The 20,994-nt window shown below is 39.6% G+C and overlaps 1 protein-coding gene and 1 pseudogene across 2 annotated transcripts; both read left to right on the top strand.

The window, feature by feature from the left end:
- The first annotated feature begins 11,418 nt into the window (after positions 1-11,418).
- Positions 11,419-11,537, top strand: LOC133375808 (5S ribosomal RNA; annotated as a pseudogene).
- Positions 11,538-13,262: 1,725 nt separating this feature from the next.
- Positions 13,263-19,188, top strand: NDUFS6 (NADH:ubiquinone oxidoreductase subunit S6). Of its 2 annotated transcripts, none has more exons than XM_061588532.1 (4): positions 13,263-13,373; positions 17,180-17,233; positions 17,686-17,808; positions 19,072-19,188. In XM_061588532.1, exons 1-4 carry the CDS (start codon positions 13,278-13,280, stop codon positions 19,138-19,140), a joined length of 342 nt encoding a protein of 113 aa, XP_061444516.1. In that variant the 5' UTR covers positions 13,263-13,277; the 3' UTR covers positions 19,141-19,188. The 2 variants fall into 2 exon arrangements, with proteins under 2 accessions (XP_061444516.1, XP_061444506.1); XM_061588522.1 differs by lacking the exon at positions 13,263-13,373 and adding an exon at positions 13,557-13,831.
- Positions 19,189-20,994: the final 1,806 nt, after the last annotated feature.

Here is a 20,994-nt window from a genome sequence, read left to right as displayed (position 1 = left end):
TTGCATCCAGGTGAGAGGTGAGCGTGAAAGAGTTCTTCATTAGTTTGCATAGCTTCTGTCCATCAAGAATGCTTTGCCGTCAGGCCTTCCAAATCTTGGAACCAGCACTGATGCAAAACAAGGGGTTCTGTAGGGATAAGATTTGAGGCCTGGGCTTCAAATGCTTGGAACTCTTTGGCCTTTTTAAAGCAAATGTCATCCCAGTGAGTGGAATCATCCTCACGCTCTGTCTGAACGGTTTCAGAGAGAATACAGAATTAGGATGCATGATGAAATAACATGTTTTGAAGCCACTGAAATGTAGACTATGCTCAAAACAATTAAAAATTAAACGAATGAAATGTGTAGTAGGAGCTAATTTAATGCCTTTCTTTGTTCATGCTGAAGAAGGATGGATGTTCCTGTTGTGAATGACAAGCTTTTCTTAAAGGGGAACCATAATGACAAGAGAAAATAGATGCCACAGACTTGTAATCACACTCGTCATCAGACACAAGGTACCATTTCCCCCTTTCTTTCCAGCAGGAATGGTAAGGCAATAGTATACAGTGCGCTCAAATTGTTTTCTGTGACAGAAGTTAATTCTAAACTAAGTATTCCCTGAAACAGGAACAGAGAAAACATTTTTACATGTCTATCACTTGTCCTTAGAGGACATGAAACAAATACGTTTTATAAAGCTTGACACTGGTATTATTCTGCCTGGCCTCCGGCTATATGCTTCCCCCCCCCCCAGTTTGTAGAATGGAAGGGATAAGAAAACAGCTTTGCATTAAGAGGAACACAGTGCACAGGTTAATCATACCATGCAGAAATCAGAATGCTGCCAACAAAAGAATGGAGCATGAGCGGCAAGGGAGCAAGAAGTGAAATAAAATAAGAAAGATGTTTGTGAGGAAAGCCGTGCAATGCTAATACCTCTGTTGCATTTCATACATACACTTCTCTGTGAATCATTGATGTGGTCATATAGCAAAGTTTTTACTATTGCTGATAACAGAAATCACTTGTAAAAAAATTCAATTGGCTAAAAAAAATTAATTTCAGCACCTCATAATCAAAGTCAAAGTCTTTATTTATTAGCCAAGGGCCATCAATTGTACAAAAACAAAAATACAAAAGCAGCACTTCCGAAACCTCCATGCTCCGACAATGACAGTAAAACATTTTTAAAAAACCTTACCTATGACTATAATTTAGTTTGATACTCTTAGCTCACTCTTGGCACCTTTACCTCTCCATTTTCATTGCTGCGAATCATGTTGGCAGTCAATCACATGGGATTCAGCCCATTCTCTTTTAATAGCCAGAACGGCTACCAAAAAGCTGGCTAGATTATTAATCAAGGAATTGATTAACTGGGGCTGGAAGAAAGATTAAGAATGATGTTTAAATCTTAAAAATGGAAGTCACTTAAAGGCAGAATCAGACAGGTGAATTTAGCAAATATAATAATGCCTTCAGAGCTAAGAGTATTTGTTAGGCAATCTTTCCAAAAAAATATTTTTAATTTCCTGATTTGTCATAATTACTTGGTGAAAGGCAGAAAGGAAACAGAAGGTACTTGCGGAAACCTTTAATCAATTCTTAGTTTATAGTTTAACAAAACCAATTATAGCATTCTGGTGTGGCATATCTTGGGTTCCCTGCTCTCCAATTAAGGCTGATAAGACACTACACACTTAAAGCACATCCCCCCCTCCCCAAGAAAGTTGGGAACTGTAGTTTGTTAGAGGTGCTGGGAATTGTAGCTCTGTGAGAGATAAACTACAGTTCCCAGAATTCTTTGGAGGAAATAATGTGTTTTAAATGTATGGTGTGTATGCAGGCTAAGGCTGTAATCCTATGCTCACATACTTAGGAGTACGTCAATTGAATTTAATGATTCTTATTTCTGAGTAAATATGTAGAGGATGGGATCACACATAAAGGTTTTAAACATATCATCAGTTTAATCTTCCTAGATTAGTGCAGCTGCACGGCAGCTTTGGGTTGTGACTTCCCGGTAGTTTTCAAGAAGCCTCTATTACAGTGCAATCCTATGCATGTTTACTCACACTTAACTTCCATTGTGTTCACTGGGTCTTACTCCTAAGTAGATATTCACTAGACTGCAGCCTTAAAGTGGTCAAAGGTTGAAAATTACTCCATACAGCTCTGGCTACATCCATACATTTCTCAGCATAGGCCTTACTGTTAAGAAGAACCCTGTTGGGTTTCCTTTCCTATGCTGCTGTGCCCTATTGAACAAATTTTGTATTATAAACATGTGAAGTTTCTATTTTTTAAAAAATCCAGTATTTATTTCTTTATGCAGGTATGTCTGTGCTGCTTTTTGCTCACAAAACAAAACATACAATACAATTAAAATATAAAAGAGTAATCTGTTCTGTTGAAAGAATGATGGATCTATCTATCTATCTGTCTGTCTTCCTCCCAGCAGGAGCCCCGGGTGGCACTAGTCTAGGCTGCACTAAGGTTTGAGTATCCTCTGGGCTATCATTTAAATGATCACAGATGTCAAATGAGGTTATCTCTGCTAACCAGGGTACTATCATTGTCTACTAATTTTAGAAATAGCGGTCTTGTCCATACAGCTTAAGATTACATTGGGTTTTTGTGCTACAGCATCACATTGTTGGCTCATGTTCAGTGTTTTATTCACTATAACCCTAAATACTTATCTAAAGCTTTCAAAACAAACACTGGCGATTATTAGTTTCAATCAGTAGTGTTGAAGCCAAGAGTTGTGGACACTCCAAAGTCTGCATCTAAGCCCAAAGCAACTGCATGAAACAACAACAGTAGTTTGTGTGTACAAACCATCTCTTCAAATTGCTCAAAACTGCTTCATAATACCTAATAACCCTTACAATACACCTATAAAAAAGCTTGTGTATAGATGTGCATTATTATCCATAGATTTCAGATAGGGCCTTGAGTTGAGATAATGGCTTGCTATGGGCTCCCTTTGAGTTCATGAATGAGCTGCAATTTAAACTGTGAACTTTCTAGGCTAAAGCTCATGCTCTCAACCATGACAGCTCCATTAGCTAGAATTGTTATGAGAGGGTGCAACACTATGATCCATCACCACTAAGTAATAATACTGAATTGACTTTGAAGGGAGTACCTGGCAGATGTAATTTTTTCTCCTAGTTTGCTCCTGGAATTTGAAGGAGACCCAAATTCTCTTCTTACTGCACCCTTTCATCTACATAGTCCTATCCTGTGTGCTGTTGCATGGTCATATTAGAGTGTGACGAACCCAAGAACACACTTTTATATACATGCAATGGATGAATTTCCCTTCACACTAATCTTTGCAAAATCACAACAGGCACTTCAGCAGCATTACTGCAGTGCTTGCACTGCCAATTCAGTGGGGAGTAAACTGCTCTGCTTTGTCCCCAGGTCAAGACGAAAAGTAGGGCCAGCCCATGCACACAGGTAATGCTGCATTTGAAAAGGACACTCAGTTGTTTTTATCTAACACCACAATCACACTTGCACTGCAAACTATTCACATTGTCTCTTTCTGTCATGTCTTGGGAAACAGCAGTAAATTTTTGTTCTCTTCCAAGGTAATTTAACATGAAGCTTCTGCTGACCATATAGCATATTCAGATGTAGGGATATAGTTGTCTGGGGTCCTGGGGGAATCTTACACCCCTTACCTTTTGAGGAGCCAGGTCCCAGCAGGATGCCTATGTCTCCAGCATCCTATGAGCCAATCAGCATGAAAGGGGAGTGTGTCAGCTACTGTCTCAATTTATTTATTTATTTATTTATTTTGTTCTATTTATATACTGCCCACAGCCCAAGGGCTCTCAGGGCGGTGCACAACATGGATAAAATACAATAAAATCACAAAAACAGTAAAATATACAGTATTAAACAAGTAAATAACCAAGATAGATTAAAAACACAAATAGGTTAAAATGCCTGGGAGAATAAAAAGGTTTCAACCTGGCGCCTAAAAGATAAAAGTGTAGGCGCCAGGCGCACCTCATCAGGAAGACTGTTCCATAATTCGGGGGCAACCACTGAAAAGGCCCTAGATCTTGTTACTACCCTCCGAGCTTCCCTGTGAGTCGGAGCTCGGAGGAGGGCCTTAGATGTTGAACATAGTGAGCGGGTAGGTTCATATTGGGAGAGGCGTTCTGCCAGGTATTGTCAATTGACTGTCAATTGCATATTGCAAGCAAGCCTTTATTCAATTCCTACTTCAAAAAGCCAAGCTAAGTTGTCGAGAGTGAGAGTTCTGTAATTGCAGAAGAAGAGACAGTGAATCCTGATGATAGCACCTCATCTACATCATCAAACAGTTTGGTAGTAGGAGGAGATAAATGTGTAGACACTGAATTCGGTAATTCAAGCAATATCTCTGACAGTGAGAAAGGAGAGTCAAATGGTGATAGAGAAACAGAAAGAAGTATTCAAGCCTGGCTGGATTATTCTATAATCTTAGAAGGGGGAGTGGCTGTGACTATCATGAAGGGACTCTGCACTCCTGAATTTGCTACTACACTAATGTAGACATAATTCCAGCCATAAAGTGTCAGTACTGTGTGTTTTGCTCCCATAATAATAGATGTACTCAGACAATAAATTAATATTTCTGAGATTTAATTTAATATTCTGACAAGAACTGTGCTATATCAGTTTTGGTGGGGTAGATATTTTCTTGAGACACTTAATTTGTGCAAATGTTTGCTCTTTTGAAATACTGTTCCCTAGCTGCTGCTGCTGCTTCCTTCTACCTGGATCAGTCACAAGTGTGATCTCACCCAAACTGGGATGACATAAGGCCTCTTCACACATCAATCACATGAAGGGGTTCCATGCATAGAAAGGGGCCCTGTCACTGGAACCTCCAGACATGTTACCTTGACATCACCATCATCACATGCAGACATTTTTTGACATGTTAATAAATGTTTGTGAAAGAGAATAAGGAGCATTGGTTTGGCTTTCAGGGCACTTGTGATTATTTTTGCACTCTAGAAGTTCTAGAAATAGATTGAACTATTAAATTTGGGGTTTTGTGTAATGAGCAATGTTTAAAAATATGTTTGTATAAGTGACAGAAAATAAAAAATCTTAAGTTTGGCTGTCAAGTGAACGTACTGTGAAAAGATGAGTTCCTGCTTTACCAGAGTCAGCTTACTTATTAATAGTAAAGATTTTGGAAGTAACAATTTATGAGTGCCTAGGTACAGCTTTTTGTGTAGAAAAGCAGCTTGGTGGAGTAATACATTCACCTATAAATAAAAGCAGTGACAGCTCTCCTGTCAGTACATGCTGATGGACGGTTCCTTTTTCTGCCATTATAGCCTTGTGAATGTGGGAAAATTAATTTAAGTGGTAGTTAATTTCTAATGAATTCCGTTCAACCGGTTAATATGGTCCCTTGATGTTATGGTAACCTTCATGGATCATTGCATTATGTAAATATATTCTACTTTATGCTGTGTGTGTGTATATGTATATATGTGTGTGTGTGTATATATATATGTGTGTGTGTGTATACATACATACATACACATATATATATATATACACATATACATATATATATATATATACATATACACATATACATATATATATATATACATATACACATATACATATATATATATATACACACACACACCTACTTTATGCTGTGTATGTGTATATATGTTGACTTTTGCCAAACCATGCAAATATATACACACATGTGAGAAAAATTAACAATAACTGAAAACTAGGTTATTGAATATTTTTAATAGCTAAACCTCCTTAAAATGGCCCCACAGGCAAAATAATTCATCTTAGTCTTGCCACTACTATTCACCTTTCTATAAAGTGTGTCACCGTTACTTTTACTTGGGGGCAAATTACAAACATATACCCAAAGAACATGTGCAACAGACTTCCCCTAGGGCCCTAATAGCATGATTTTATGCATGTTCACTCAGAAATACATGACACTGAGTTACACCCAAAGAAGTGTGCATAGCACTGCAGTTCTCATCTTAACAAATGTGGAACAATCAAGTGACCCAGCAGTTATGAAACTATTTTGCATCTTGTTCCTTCCAGAGAGAACACTTTAGGCAAGGCTTGAACACAAACAATCTTTCTTATTCACCTTATGAGTTTTAGTCTCCTTTCCCTCCACTCATTTCTGAAAAATATGGGAAGGGACTATAGAGCTACATGGACACAACCAACTGCTTTATACGGGGTCGGACCATTGGTTCACTTAGCTCTGTCAACTCCAAGTAGCAATGACTTTCCAAAATCTTAGGGAAAGATCTTTCCTTGTCCTTTTATGTGGATATATCAGGGATTGGGACTGAATTCTTGAATTATTTTTCAATAGTGGTATTATTATTACAAAAGGCATTTTTGAGCATTCAAAATGCTTTGCATATACAGGCTCCATATCCGTTATAGAACTCCATCATCCCATATTACGTGGGGAGAAGAGGTAGTTGAGACTAAGCCATAATGGTTATTCATTTTGGCCTTTTGATACCCTGCCTATGCTAACCAAAGATTTACCAATGTATTTAAAATACAATAAAACAGACAAGTGTTACTAGAGATGGCCAGAGTATGTACCAGTTCCCCCATAATTAAGAATCCCCAAGCTTTTGCCTCTTTATTCCTCAGCTTCAATAGCCTCCCCAAAGTCCAAATGGATCCTATAATTTTCCCAAAAGGCGCTCAGTCTTGGATTTCAGCAAGTCTCTAGTCTAGAGAGAGAAAATTTTGTAATTGTGGAGCCACACCACCTAATGTTCATATCCTTGCTTTTTGAATTTGTCATGCAGAAGGTGGTCTCAGAGGGCAACTTGGGAGATCTTGGAGACTATAAAGGGACAAAACGAAGGCGGCAATCTCTAAGTCAGCTTTCCTCAACCTGATACCTTCTAGATATTTAGGACTAGAAATCCTATTAGCTGTGCTGTCTGGGGCTGATGGGAGTTGTAGTCCAAAATATCTGCATGGTATCAGGTTGTGGAAGGCTGCTCTAAATTATGTTGAGCTGTTTGGTATATGGGTACATCTAGTGTACAAATATATGTCTTATGCCAATTTAACTGTGATAACTTCTTCTTTTAAAATCCTAGAATTGTAGCTGAGGCTCTAAGTGAAATCCTTTAAGCTCCTTTTAAACCCATGTACATCTATAGTGTAGATGTGCCCTTAGTTCTACAGCAACATGCCATCCTCCATATGACCATCCTATATGATACGGTTGCATTAGTGGCACAATGTTTGCTTTACAGAGGCTTTCCTGTGAAGCAGCAATGCATTATACTAGAATAGCTCATGAATCTGTTATGAATAACTGAAGGTTATACAACAGAAGCCTGTTTGGCAGGAAATCCCCCAAGTTCTACAACTGAGCAGTTGCGGCATCATTATTGAGCTACGAGCAGAGCGGCAGCTCATCTGTATTTGAAGATGGGAGATTTGAAAACTAATTTAGATACCCCATTCAAGTGTAAGTCAGCTGTCAAAAAAGTGATGCTGATTATTTGTTTTAAAAAAATGCATCTTACTTAACCTATCATTCTATATTTTGAGGAAAATTGGTTCGTTGTAGCTAGGGGCAGGTGGCCACGTACAACCACCTGTGACTCCAGAGGTGGATGTGCATCTGCATTTCAATAAAACAAAAAATGTTTTCATGTATATGCTTTCCTCCAGTCATTATTTCCCCCTTGTATTGATCAGATACAGACTTGAGTAGCTTTAGTAAGGTTTTGCATCAATTGCTTTCTGACTACACCCTTGGCCCAGCAAGTTCAACAGGACTACCATCATGATGCACACTGATGTTGGCAACACTTCTGGACTGGGACAATTGTACTCTTCACCCCTGGGCAACAGGACTTCTATACGCCTCTAAAAACCTTGTATGAAAGACATGTGCTTCCTCCCTAGAAATTATCTTTCTAGTCCTGCTGGATTTTAACATACTAAACAAAGAGAAGGAACTAAGCACTTCCTTTGCAGTGTATGGAAATGGCTTGGGCCAGGTGTCTGAAAAGACGTCATCTGTCAGTTAGCTAACCTCAGTGTATCCCCAACTGATCCAGTCAGACAGAACTCCCCACGCAGTAAGGTTCAGGCAGATTTTCCCCTCACCTGTCATTATTAAAGAGACATTGTCCTTACTTCAGCACCTCGAGCGGTATTTCTTATGCACTCTGCTGCAGTCTAAGCCTTATACTCATTAATATACATAAACTGCAGGATTCTTTCAGTTGACCTAGTTACATATCCACCTGTTGGAGGGCATAATGTTGGGGAAGGGGGAAGCTGCTTTGGTTTTTGCTTTTTATAAAAACAAGCAATATTTTATCTTTGTCTCTGCATGATTATACTATAGAGGCCAAGAAAAATGATCTATTTCAGTCTGAATACAATAAATGACATTGTAATGAATTACTTTGCCATTTTGAAGTACAGGCTGCAAAACTAAAAATGGCTAAAATAATTTTGGGCTGTTTCAGGTGAATTGGTCTCAAGCTATTAAAATATGTATTTTTCCCCAGTCCTAGTTCCAGATTTCAAATAGCTGGGCTCCCAGTGCTATCAGGAGCACAATAGACTCAGAATGCCTCCACCAACTCCACTATGCCTATGTACCACTGAAGTCACTATCCCTTCCCTTCCCACTCACCTGCCCATGGGAATATTGCATTGGAGATGTTTTAGAGGGCCCTCTGTTCCTTTCCTGGTGCTGTATGCTGTTTTTACAGCACTCCAGGCACTAAATACCCTTGGAATGTGGCTTTCCAGGACACTTACAGCTGTGAGGTGCCCCAAAAGCTACATGTCCTAGAGCTCCTAATGTTGAGAATGGTAACCATGCTCACAACAGTGTCCCAGCAGCAAGAAATGCAGGGACACGGAGTCCCCATGTTGCCGTATATCCATTCTAAAGAGTCAGGCACCTGGAAAACCTAGTATTTCCTAGGATCCCTAGCAGGATTTGCCCGACCTTCTCAATGTTTTCTGGGAAGAGTCCAATGTGCTAGTTTTGAATATAAAGCCCTTAACAACTGGGCATTAAAATATCTCAAAGGTCACCTTCATTCCTTTGCACCATTGTGGCCATTAATGTCAACTGAAGGCTTTTTATTAATTATGCCATCTATGAGTCATATTCAAATAGCAACAGCAAATTTGCCACCTTTGGCTCCTGCTGGGAGCAAGGGCGAGATATAAATCAAATTAAAAAAAATATTGGTTCGTTTTCTATACCACACCTTCCCTACGGCTCAGGACCGATAACAGTTAAAAACAAAATGAACCCAGTAACAAAACAAGCTGCCCAGATATACTAGAGTAACTCCACAACTGTTTAATCCTGTTCACTGAATGCTTGCCCAAAAAAGCATACAGGCTTAATGGTTTTCTAGGTGAAGGGAGCTTTAGTTGTGGAGGAGCCTCTGAGAATGTCTCTTTACATCAGGGGTGGCTATCCTGTGGCCCTCCAGATGTTGTTGGAAGACAAGGACCATCTCCCTGACCATTGACCATGCCAGCTGGGGCTTATGCAACATGGAGTCTTCCCTGCCCAGATGGTGGATGCTTACCCTGTTCTAGATGGGGTTACACTCCCCTTGAAGGAACAGGTTCGTAGTCTTGGGGTTCTTTTCGATCCTTCCTTGTCTCTGGAGGCGCAAGTGGCCACGGTGGCAAGGAATGCATTCTACCACCTTCGGTTGGTAGCCCAGCTACGCCCCTATCTGGACAGGGATGACCTCGCCTCAGTTGTTCATGCTCTGGTAACTTCTAGGTTGGATTACTGTAATGCGCTCTACGTAGGGCTGCCCTTGAAGACAGTTCGGAAGCTTCAGCTAGTGCAAAACGCAGCAGCCAGACTGCTGACGAGGACCAGCCGGTCAGCGCATATAACACCTGTTCTGGCCCGTTTGCACTGGCTACCTATTTGCTTCCGAGCCAGATTCAAGGTGCTGGTTTTGACCTATAAAGCCTTACACGGCGTGGGACCGCAGTATCTTGTGGAATGCCTCTCCCGCTATGAACCGACGCGGTCACTTCGCTCAGCGTCTAAGGCCCTCCTCCGGGTACCAACCCATCGGGAAGCCCGGAGGACAGTTACTCGATCTAGGGCCTTTTCTGTAGTGGCCCCCGAATTGTGGAATAGCCTCCCCGAAGAAATACGCCTGGCGCCGACGCTTCTATCTTTTCGGCGCCAGGTTAAGACCTGGCTATGCTCCCAGGCATTTTAAAGCGTTTAATGTTACAATTTTAAATCTCTTTGTTTCAGTTTATTTATTGTGATATTTTGTATTTCTGTACTTTTAATCTTTTGTACACCGCCCAGAGAGCTATTCGCTATGGGCGGTTTAAAAATGAAATAAAATAAATAAATAAATATCGGAGTCCAACCCCTGCTTTAAAGTTGACTACTTTTATTAGAACAACAACAAAAAAGCAAACACTATCAATAGGGATTACGGGTTCAGCACCGTAGAAATTATATGTCCAACTGTGGTGTGCATTTAGAGGTCTTTAAATAGGCCATTACAAAAGTTAATCTTATGATATACTGTGCTAGATATTTGTCAGTGTAGCAGTCTCATCACATTTAAATTGTTAATGTTTAGTCAGAATAGCTAGTTGAAAGTAGTCAGAAATACAAAATCTAGCTTGTCTTTATATATGAATCAGTTAAATCAAGAGTGTAAATGGCCACTATCTTGGTTGCTTGTGGTAAGAATCAACTGCATGCAACCAGACACTGAAGTATTTTACATTGGGGAAAAACAGTTCCTTTTTTAGACCAATGTGTCAAGTGTGTAATCCTATACATACTTATCTAAGCCCTTTTAAAACATAATGGAAATTACTTCTGAGTAGACATCTAACACAGGTGTGCATGAAAGGCACATGAAGCAGACTCTGGTTACTCTACTCCTGGGCATTTGTGACAGCTGTCAGTATGATGGCTGGTTGTGCTTACTTCCAGCTGAGCCCTGTTCTGCTGAGGCTATGGCTGCAATATAAAGCACATGGCCAGGAGATGACTGACTGTGCACGCTAGTCAACTGTCATGCCTAGCCTATTCTAAATACAGACATATTATTTTAAAAGTTTCATATGTATGACTAAGAAAAATAGAAAGCAGAATATAAGTAAATATTATGGAGCATAATCCTGCTACAGTTGATTTCAATGAGGTAGATTGAAAACACTTTTTGGCCCATCTGCACTATATATTTAAAGCACTATGATACCACTTTAGTCACGGCTTCCTCTACAGCTCTCATAATTCTTTGGAGGAAGAAGCCATGACCTTTTAAAGTGGTATAATACTACTTTAAATGCATAGAGCAGATAGGGCTTTTAACTTTTTCTAGTGGAAAAAAAAGAAAAAACACCCACAGCCATATTACCCTAAACATGCCCAATCTCATCTGATCTTGGAAGGTAAGCAGGGTCAGGCCTGGTTAGTACGTGGATGGGAGACTGCCTGGGAATACCAGGTGCCGTAGGCTTAGAGGAAGGCAATGGTAAACCACTTCTGAATACCTCTTATCATGAAAGCCCTATGAATATATGCAAAAAAGATTCATAGGGTTGCCATAAGTTGTAATCAACTTGAAGGCATATAACAAAGTGAAAAAAAGAAAAGAAAAAAGTGTCTAACTTTGGCTGAGCTTTTGCTCTGACCCTTGGAAATAAGCATCACTTGGATTAATTGGACCTAACTACAAATACTGAATTTAGGATGGCAACTACAAAAGGTTTGTTGAATAAAGAAATCTTTGATGTAGTTTGATTATAAATAACAATTTCAAAGCAGTTCTTAAAGTAAGCAACAGCTTTTTTAATATTTGTCAAAACTGGGTGGCTTAAGACCACCAAACCTTACAATTGGACTATGTTTCCTATAAAAAACAGTATTTCTTGCATGCAGGATAATCAGAATTGTCCTCTTCGGTGGCCAGTGAAACCTTCTGCTCACGCATCTCCTTCATCCACGAGCAGTTAGAGCTGTCTCTGCTTGTGCCTAGGGTGCGTTTTACAGTACACATATAAACGGCCACGCCTGCGGACAATGAAACAGTCCTTGCAGCGCCTTCTGAGAACTGCCTTGCATTTTATGCCAGCAACAGGCTGCAAACTGAGAAGTGGGCAACTTGAGAGAAATGGCAGCAAATCCACACTATGTGGTTTGGTGGCAGTTAAGGGCTGTAAGGGGCTGACAGGCTTTGCGTGTCCCAGTAACCAGGAGAACGAGCGTGAGACTGTGCTGCAGTTCAGGAACCTGGCAGAGCTCACCGAAGCAGCCACCGCATTTCGTAAAAGTAGAGAGACCATTGTGCACGTGCTTAGAAAAGTAGAAAGAAAACATCAGTAAACATTTTTTTAAAGAATTGTTTTTAAAGATATTTTGTTTTAATGTGTTTTAAAGTTTGTTTTTATGATGTTTTAAAGTTGGTAAGTGCTTTTGTTTGCCGCCCTGGGCTCCTGCTGGAAGGGCGGGATATAAATCAAATAATAAATAAATGAACATCCATAGAGTAAAGGCTGCAATCCTATACACGCAAACCTTTGCATGCTTGTTTCAAAGTAAACCCCACTAAGGCATACTTCTGGGGAAATATAAATAGAATGAGGTAGTAAGGCTGGAACTCTGTGCATTGTTATGTGGGATGAATTGAAGTCATTAACTTTTGCTTCCTCCTACAAATGCATATGGCAGAGCTACAAATCTCCCACATCATTTTGCATACAACTTGGAAAAAAATTACATAATACTTGACAGGATTAAGGGCCACATCCACCACACATTTAAAGCCCTATTATACCACTTTAAACAGTCATGACTTTCCCCAAAGAATTCTTGGAATAGTAGTCTGTGAAGAGTGCCAAGAGTTGTTGGGAGACAGAGCTACAAAACTATAATGGTTTAACAATCAAGCCCTCTTCTCCGGGAACTCTCGAGAGGCAATAGGGGTCTCCTCTCACCACCCTTAACAATTACCATTCCCAAGATTCTTTAGGGGAAGTCAAAACTGTTATGTAAGTGGTATAATAGTGCTTTAAATGTATGATATGGATGTGGTCTAGATTAATTATAGTGGGCAATAATGAACGAGGCGCGTAGATAAGTCATCTGTGTATGCACACCATTTTCCGAGTCGACTCCCGTCAGCGCAAGATATTACAAGCTGAAGCGCATGCCCAGAACGTCAGGATTTTCGCCTTTACCATTTGAAAATTTAAAACGCATGCGCAATTTAGGTACCTACCTTCTAGTCAAACTGAGCAGCGAAAGCTACAGCTTCACCCTCGTGCTACTAAATCTCCCACCCTGTCAAATCGAGGTAACCGCGGGGTCAGACATTACATACCTAATAATAAATCTAATAAATATTAATAACGCGCGCCTAACAAACAGCAACACCACTAACCTTTCCCTTCCTGGAGAGTACAAAATGACACCGCACACTCCGCTACAGGACCTCTTTTTACGCCTTTTTACGTCCTTGCGTTTCCCCGCTTCAGCAAGGGCATTACGTCAGACGCTGTCAGTCTCTGAAGTGGAGTTTTGGTTTCACCTGACGACAGGCGTCCTCTGCGGGCCGCGCGTGCGTAGTGGTTTTGTGTGCGTGTTGGGGGGGCTGAAATGGCGGCTCTCGCGTCCTTGGGAGGAGCGTCGCGGGCGGGTTTTATTTTGATACGGGGCAGCAGTGCGGTTCTTTTCTCCGTACGACGCGCGTTGGGGAGATGCTACGGCACAGCAACGACCCCGACCGGTGAGAAAGTGACGCACACGGGGCAGGTAAGCGAGACTCGTTCTCTAAGAGCTTGGTGGTTACGGGGCTGGTGTTGTTGATGCCTCGGTTTGGTTGCCTTATCTAAGCCAAGGGAAGGGCACCCGTGGTCTCTCTTCCATTACACCGATTTCAGCAGTGGCTTCAAGGCATCCCTTCCTCATCCCGTGCTGCTGTCCCCCTCTCAATCTTATCCAGATAGAGTGTTTCTGCGCCTGGAGGTTCCACTTGCTGCCTTTCTTGTCTATGTTTGTGTAATGTTAGTTATTGGTTCTGTTGATTTTACTACATGTTTATGTTATCTTTCTGTCAATTCATTCAAAATGGTGTAAAATAAAAGATACAAAAACCAACAATAGCAAAACTCGCACAGGTTGTTCTGTTTCTGTAGGAGCTGATGATACAAGCTTCGTGGTCTGGGCTTCTTCTTGCTGTTTTTATTATGATAATTGTTGCTGTGCCTCTTTAATTTATAAAATGAATTTTATTTATAACTGCATTTATTATGCTCTTAAGTATTAAACATTTGAAACTGCCATGTTGTACAATTATAAAATTACATGCTTGCTTCTATCCACAATACTTTATCCAACTGTGGATTTAGAATATTTTCTTAGGGCTCAACATGACTCCCTACAGATGCTTGACTATCTCCAGTGGGAAATGAAACATGCTTAACTTTGATTAGATTTCACCAGTTTTAGTTCAACTTTTTTATTGGTGTTCAAGAATTTATATGCGGTTTGCAGTATTTATAGGGTGGCTATCAAATAAAGGTTAAAACAGTTACAAAATCAGTTCTTGATATTTGAAAGCAATAAATACATTTACTATTAAAACCAGGGTAATTGTAGTAGAAATCAGTGAGTCACATCCAAAAACAACCTAGATAATTTGGCTGAGCAAATAAAAAGCAAAGACATTGGATTCGGTGCCAGGCAAGTTTTCCTCAGGAGAGCATTCTGCAGGTGTGATGCCACAACTGAGAAGGCTCTTTCTCCAGTGACTGCCTATCCAACTTCAGAAGGAGTCAAATATGATCATGCATTTACCAGCAAGGAAGTCTTACTGTACTCATGCTGCAATTCTGTGCCTTGTTACTTAGAAGTAAGTCCCATTTAATTGAATGATACTTATTTCAGTGTAGATGTTACAGATTTGGCTGTGATTAATTGTAAAGGAGCAGGCTGTAACTGTCTTCCCTAACATGAAACTACATTTTTAGTATTATTGAAACCTGCTTGTCCGTCCCCCTCAATTTAGTATGGAAATATTTGAAAGATGGGGAAGGAAGAAACCTTATAAAGTATTTTCCTCTCAGAATTATTGATGAAATTATGTTAATATTCATTTCAGAGTTAGGCTATTTTATTGCTATGTTGTACATAATGTTTCATGTTATTAGTTTAGGCTTATATACAAGTTAGTACTGAATATTTTTTCTTTTCCCCTTATATATATATATTTATATATTTTATTTTTTATTTAAGTTTGTTACAACATTAAAAAATAGAATATATAAAGTTCATAAGGATAACAACAACAAAAACACTAGATGTATAAGAAAGCATACAATATAAGACAGTTCATAATAAGGGAAGCAGATTGATAGAATTTTGAAATTTGTCAGTGCAGCAAACAAAATTGATTCCTCCAGAAAACTATTAGTGTTTGCATCAGAATTCTGTAGGAAAGATGTTAATTTTGACAGAACAGCAGTGCGCCATGTTTTTAAATACCAATCAGAAATTAAAGAAATATCGGCCTTTTCTCAATACAGTAGGGCCCTGCTTACCGGCGCTTCGCATTCCGGCGTTCCACTAATGCGGCAGCTTTCAATTAGGGGAAATTCCCCGTTTTAAAGCCGTTTTTGTGCCTTTGCGGCATTTTCGCGTGACGTGCCCCATTATACTCAATGGGTTCCGCTTTATAGCGATTTCCGCTTTCGGCAGCAGTCCAGAACAGAACCTGCCGTATAAGCGGGGCCTGCCTGTAACTTGTAATACTAATCTTTGCTGCCATTAAGAGTTCCAAATCTGTGTCTAACACTAGATCCTTTACGTGGCATCACAAAATTACTTTAGGATCATTGGGTAAGCAGTACCCTGTAATTTCTTCAACAGAGTCTCCAAAATTCTCTAAAATGCGGCAGGCCAAAAAGAGATTATAAACATGAATAGGCAAGTTGGGAAAATGCTGTGGGCAAAGTGAAAAAATGCCAACAAAAGTCTTATTCTGAGCTGTAAATTTAGCTTAACCTTTGAGAAGGAAGATGCGAGTGATGATGAATTTTATGGGAAAATGTTCATTGTCAACTAAAATTGATTGGGCTAAAAAATCTTCCAAATCCAGTATTCACTACTGGATAAAATCCTGTGGTGTCTGTCCATCAGTGAAGCAGACACCATTAAAGGAACAAATTCCACATCTCCTCTGCAGCTCCCTTATGCATCTTCTAGATCTCCGGGGGAATGTTGGGGGGCGCTCTGAAGCAGATCTGGGGGCATGCAGGAGGCTGGTGTGATGAGGAATGGATGAGGAAGTTGCGTTGCATGAATGGAAGTCTTCTTGAATAACATTGAATGTTGTGTGACATTGGATGTTGTCCATTCTTCCCCAGAATATAGTAACTTAAGAATCTCTCCCATGGACTTAATGTGCTTTTAGACAGTACCTTGGGGCCAATTTTAGCGCTGCAAGTGTTAAGTTGGAAATGTAGATTGTGATGGTTATTGTTATTTAACTCTTGTTATTGTGCTTTGTAAATTGTATTGCTTTATTGTGTTGCTTTATTGTTTTATTGATGTATTCATATATTGTATTTTGATATTTTAAGTCTTCTAAGCCGCCTTGGGCCAAAAGGCGGGGTATAAATAAATAAATAATCTAGTATTGAATATCAGGGCTGTGGAGTCGGAGTCGGAAGCAATTTTGGGTGGAGTCGGAGTCAGTAGAAATGTACTGACTCTGACTTCAAAATAAAATTAATATTTTAATATTAATATTAATACATTAATATACATTTGCCATTTATGAAGGAGTCGGAGTCAGACAGTAGAAAAATTAATATACATTTGCCATTTATGAAGGAGTCGGAGTCGGACAGCAGAAAAATAGAGGAGTCGGAGTCGAAGGTTTGACATACTGACTCCACAGCCCTGTTGAGTATATTTCATTTTCCTCAAAATGTTAGGCCTCCCCGCCCCCACATGGTGACCTCAGTATGTCTGGAAACTTTGTTTCTAAGCTTACCTCCTTGTTCTTGCCCATTTCTCTTCACTCCCACTTCATACTCCTTGAACTTAGAATTCAGAGTCTTTTCCTTATGTAATCAGTATATTCCTACTTTTTTTCAGGTTTATGAGGAATCTGACTACAGGCAGATTCGATTTACTGGGCGACAGAAAGAGGTAAACTGCGTCTCCTTTAAAGTAAATAAATCTGGTTTTATATATATATTTCCTTCCATATTTATATCCTGCTTTTTAAGGTGGGTCTTTGCCAAGCATTTTACAGTAATAGCAAACACATTGTGGCATAATCCTTTTGCTGCAGGATGCAACCAGGTGCTTAATCTGGTGCTGATACTGCAGCTGCCCCTGTTGTGGATTAAAAAATGATGCACAACGTTAGCGAGGGAATGGAAGAGAAGAAAGGGCCCCAAAGGTCAAAAAGGAGCTTTCAGCATGCCACAGATACACTGCTGGAGGCAGAGACAGCCATTTAGTTCTGTCCTGTTTCAGGTCCAGGATTTTGCAACAACCGTGGTAGCAAAAGCCACAGCTTGTGCCACTGCCACTCAAGCAGATGTATATAGCTTGTGCTGTTTGGCACTGAAAACCTTTCTGTTTCACTATTATAGGTGAATGAAAACTTTGCAATTGATTTGATTGCTGAGCAGCCTGTGAGTGAGGTTGAAACCAGAGTGGTATCCTGTGATGGTGGTGGCGGAGCTCTGGGACATCCTAAAGTGTATATAAACTTGGTAATATAACCTTTCCTGTGTGGTTCTGCTCACTGTTTTCCCTTGTTATGATCTGTGTCCTGTTTGGGGAAAAATATATGTGCAACTGAGACTGACAAGTGCGGCCCACCAGCTGTGTGTGGCAGTCCAGGGGCTTGGTAAATCAACTGTGTTTGCTGTCTGTTGAGAAATGCAAAAATACTTGTCAGGTACTTGTCAGGCCACAATTCACAGCTGATAAGCTGCATTCAGGTTTGTGAGATACACATTGTGCAAGCCTGGTTTAGGGGATAAATTTTATCGATTTCCTCAATCGTATTTTTAAAGGTATTTTAAGTGTGCAAGCATGCGTATGTTCTTAAGATTGTGTTTCCCTGTGTCCAGACTCTGGTTCATTCTTCATGTTACATCAACCAGCATTCATTAATGTTGAACTTTATTCTTATTGTTGCATTTTAATTATTGCTTATTAAAGCAGGTCGCCTATAATTTATAGAATGTATTCTTGAGTAGATTGCTTTATTTTAATACCTTATATCTTGTTAGCTGATTTACATAGAAGAAGGAAACACTTTGCTAATCTGAAGTCTTTGTCAGTTTTTATAGTTTAATTGCATTCTTCATGATGGGTAGAGGGAAGTGGAGGCAAAATGATAAAAATATTTTGAAATTGATAGTCAGGAGTGGCTGAAAGACAGATAATGGGCAATTGTTACAGCTATCCTTGAGTATCATCAGTGTATTAAATAGGTAGGTTCAGCCCTTTTGTGGAGACAATCAAAATAATTTTTGCTCACATAGAAAATTGAATAATTCAGATAAATTCATATCAGATGGTGGACTCTTTCTCTCCTCTCCCCCCACTAATCTTTAAACTTGGGGAGTATTTGTTCTTCACTGAAAGGAGATAATTTGAATTATCCTTTTTCTTTTGTAGCGATTGTTGGATTCTTGTTGAATCTGCTAGCCCAGTATTATGAAAAGAGGGACAGTAACTATTATTATTTGTAACAAATATTATATGTCTATTGGCATGAAATCCATTTTACCACTTGTGCATAACAATCCTATCAGTGTGTACTCAGAAGTGTACTTTTGAATAAACATGGAGGACTGAGCTATGTACCAACCTTAAGAGTAGAGTTACACTTCTCATATGTAATCAGAATTGTTTAATATGAAAGTATTTGTGCTAAGAACATTTTATATGGAACCATACTTACAGCAGTATAACAACATGATACATTTATTCTCTCCCCCGCTCCCCACTTTTCCCATCTGCAGGACAAAGATACAAAAACTGGAACATGTGGCTACTGCGGACTCCAGTTTAAGCAGAAGCACCATCACTGATAATTGTCTTATTATGCTTTGCTATAGTATTAAACATATTTAAAAGGCTCTTGTGAGTGATATCTTTTTTTTTTTTAATCCACTGTTTTTCTTAGAATGGAATGTGTATAACAATGCCGAAAAGTACTTGGTTCTTTCTCAGTTTTCTACAACTAAGAATGAAACAATCTAAAATTAGAACCACATAACTGTGGCACTGAAAGGCAGCTGATGATCATGTTGTGCTTTGTGGTACAAGCCACTGTATCCAGACTTTGGCTACCTTTAGGTATAACCTTAAACTATGATTTAGCATTATATAAATAAGCCTTGCGCTTGTGCAGTACCATCTCCTCCTCTGGTCTCCTCTGGTACAGCTACAAGGAGGAGAACTGAAGGCTTTTTTGCTGTTGTAAACTAACCGCAGTTTAACATTTTCTGAATGCTCAACTGTGGTTAGTCTTTTAGTTTACTGAAATAAGCCAACTTCAAACAAGCTGGCTTGTTTTAATAAACCTGGGGTTGCAATATATATATATATGTATATATATATATATGTATGTATATGTGTGTATATATGTATATATGTACATATTTATATATGTACATGTATATATTATATATTGCATATATATATATGTATAATATATATATATAAACAGAAATAACACTTGGGGTTGCCAGTGTACCTATGAGCACAATAGTGCCCTTTAGGACTTCTGGTGCCTGTGAAGCTTCTGAGGCCCTCTCCCCCCACTGCTCCCTTTGCCATGATGTGATAGGTGGAAATCTTTTCCCCCTTAAAAAGTGTATAGGGCTGAACAGAGAAGTTGAAAGAGTATTGCTCGTCCATGTGCTTCTAATGGCTGAGACTGGCAGCTGAACAGAATGCAGAGTGATTAAGGGTAGGAGGAAATGTGGGAAGAGCATAGCAGGGGAAGAGGAGTAATCTAGGAGAGGGGGAAGGGAGAAGAGGAAAATGGAACAAGCAAGATGGAGAGAAAGTGGGGTGCCTCAGGAGAGCCATGAGAGAATAGACTGCCAGAGAGAGAGAGAGAGAGAGAAGGGTTGTGCGCAAGTCATATCCAATAACTCGATCCTCTTGAAATTGCATTTTTCCCACACAGGTCCCCACTCCAACCACCAGCAAATAATTGGTTACATCTGTCTCCATTGACTGATCTCTAAAGATCACAGATCCAGTGCTTTTCAGCGTTACCATGGCACAAAAACATCTTTCTATGGCACCCATCTGTATGTTGTTATGTGCCTTCAAGTCAATTACGACTTATGGCGACCCTATGAATTGTTTGTTTCAAATCATTACTGGTTTCTACTAGTAGTATTATCTGCATATCTTAAATTATTGATATTTCTCCCTCCAATTTTCACATCTTCATTTTGGTCCAATCCCGCTTTCCGTATGATATGTTCTGTGTATAGAGTAAACAAATAGGGTGATAAAATACATCCCAGTCTCACACCCTTTCCGATTGGGAACCAATCAGTTTCTCCATGTTCTGTCCTTACAGTAGCCTCTTGTCGAGAGTATTGGTTGCATCAGGACAATCAGATGCTGGGGCACCTCCATTTCTTTTAAAGCATTCCATAGTTTTTCCTGATCTACACAATCAAAGGCTCTGCTGTAATCTATAAAGCACAGGGTGATTTCCTTCTGAAATTCCTTGGTACGTTCCATTATCCAACGTATGTGTGCGATTCTCTGGTGCCTCTTCCCTTTCTAAATCCAGCTTGGGACATCTGGCATTTCTCATTCCATATATGGTAAGAGCCTTTGTTGTAGAATCTTGAGCATTACTTTACTTGCATGGGATATTAAGGCAATCGTTCGATAATTACTGCATTCCCTGGGAT

Source organism: Rhineura floridana, chromosome 1, assembly GCF_030035675.1.
Source record: "Rhineura floridana isolate rRhiFlo1 chromosome 1, rRhiFlo1.hap2, whole genome shotgun sequence".
In the NCBI taxonomy this organism is placed as follows: domain Eukaryota; kingdom Metazoa; phylum Chordata; class Lepidosauria; order Squamata; family Rhineuridae; genus Rhineura; species Rhineura floridana.
Note: the sequence above shows the minus strand (reverse complement) of the source record. Positions and strands in the feature narration are given on the sequence as shown.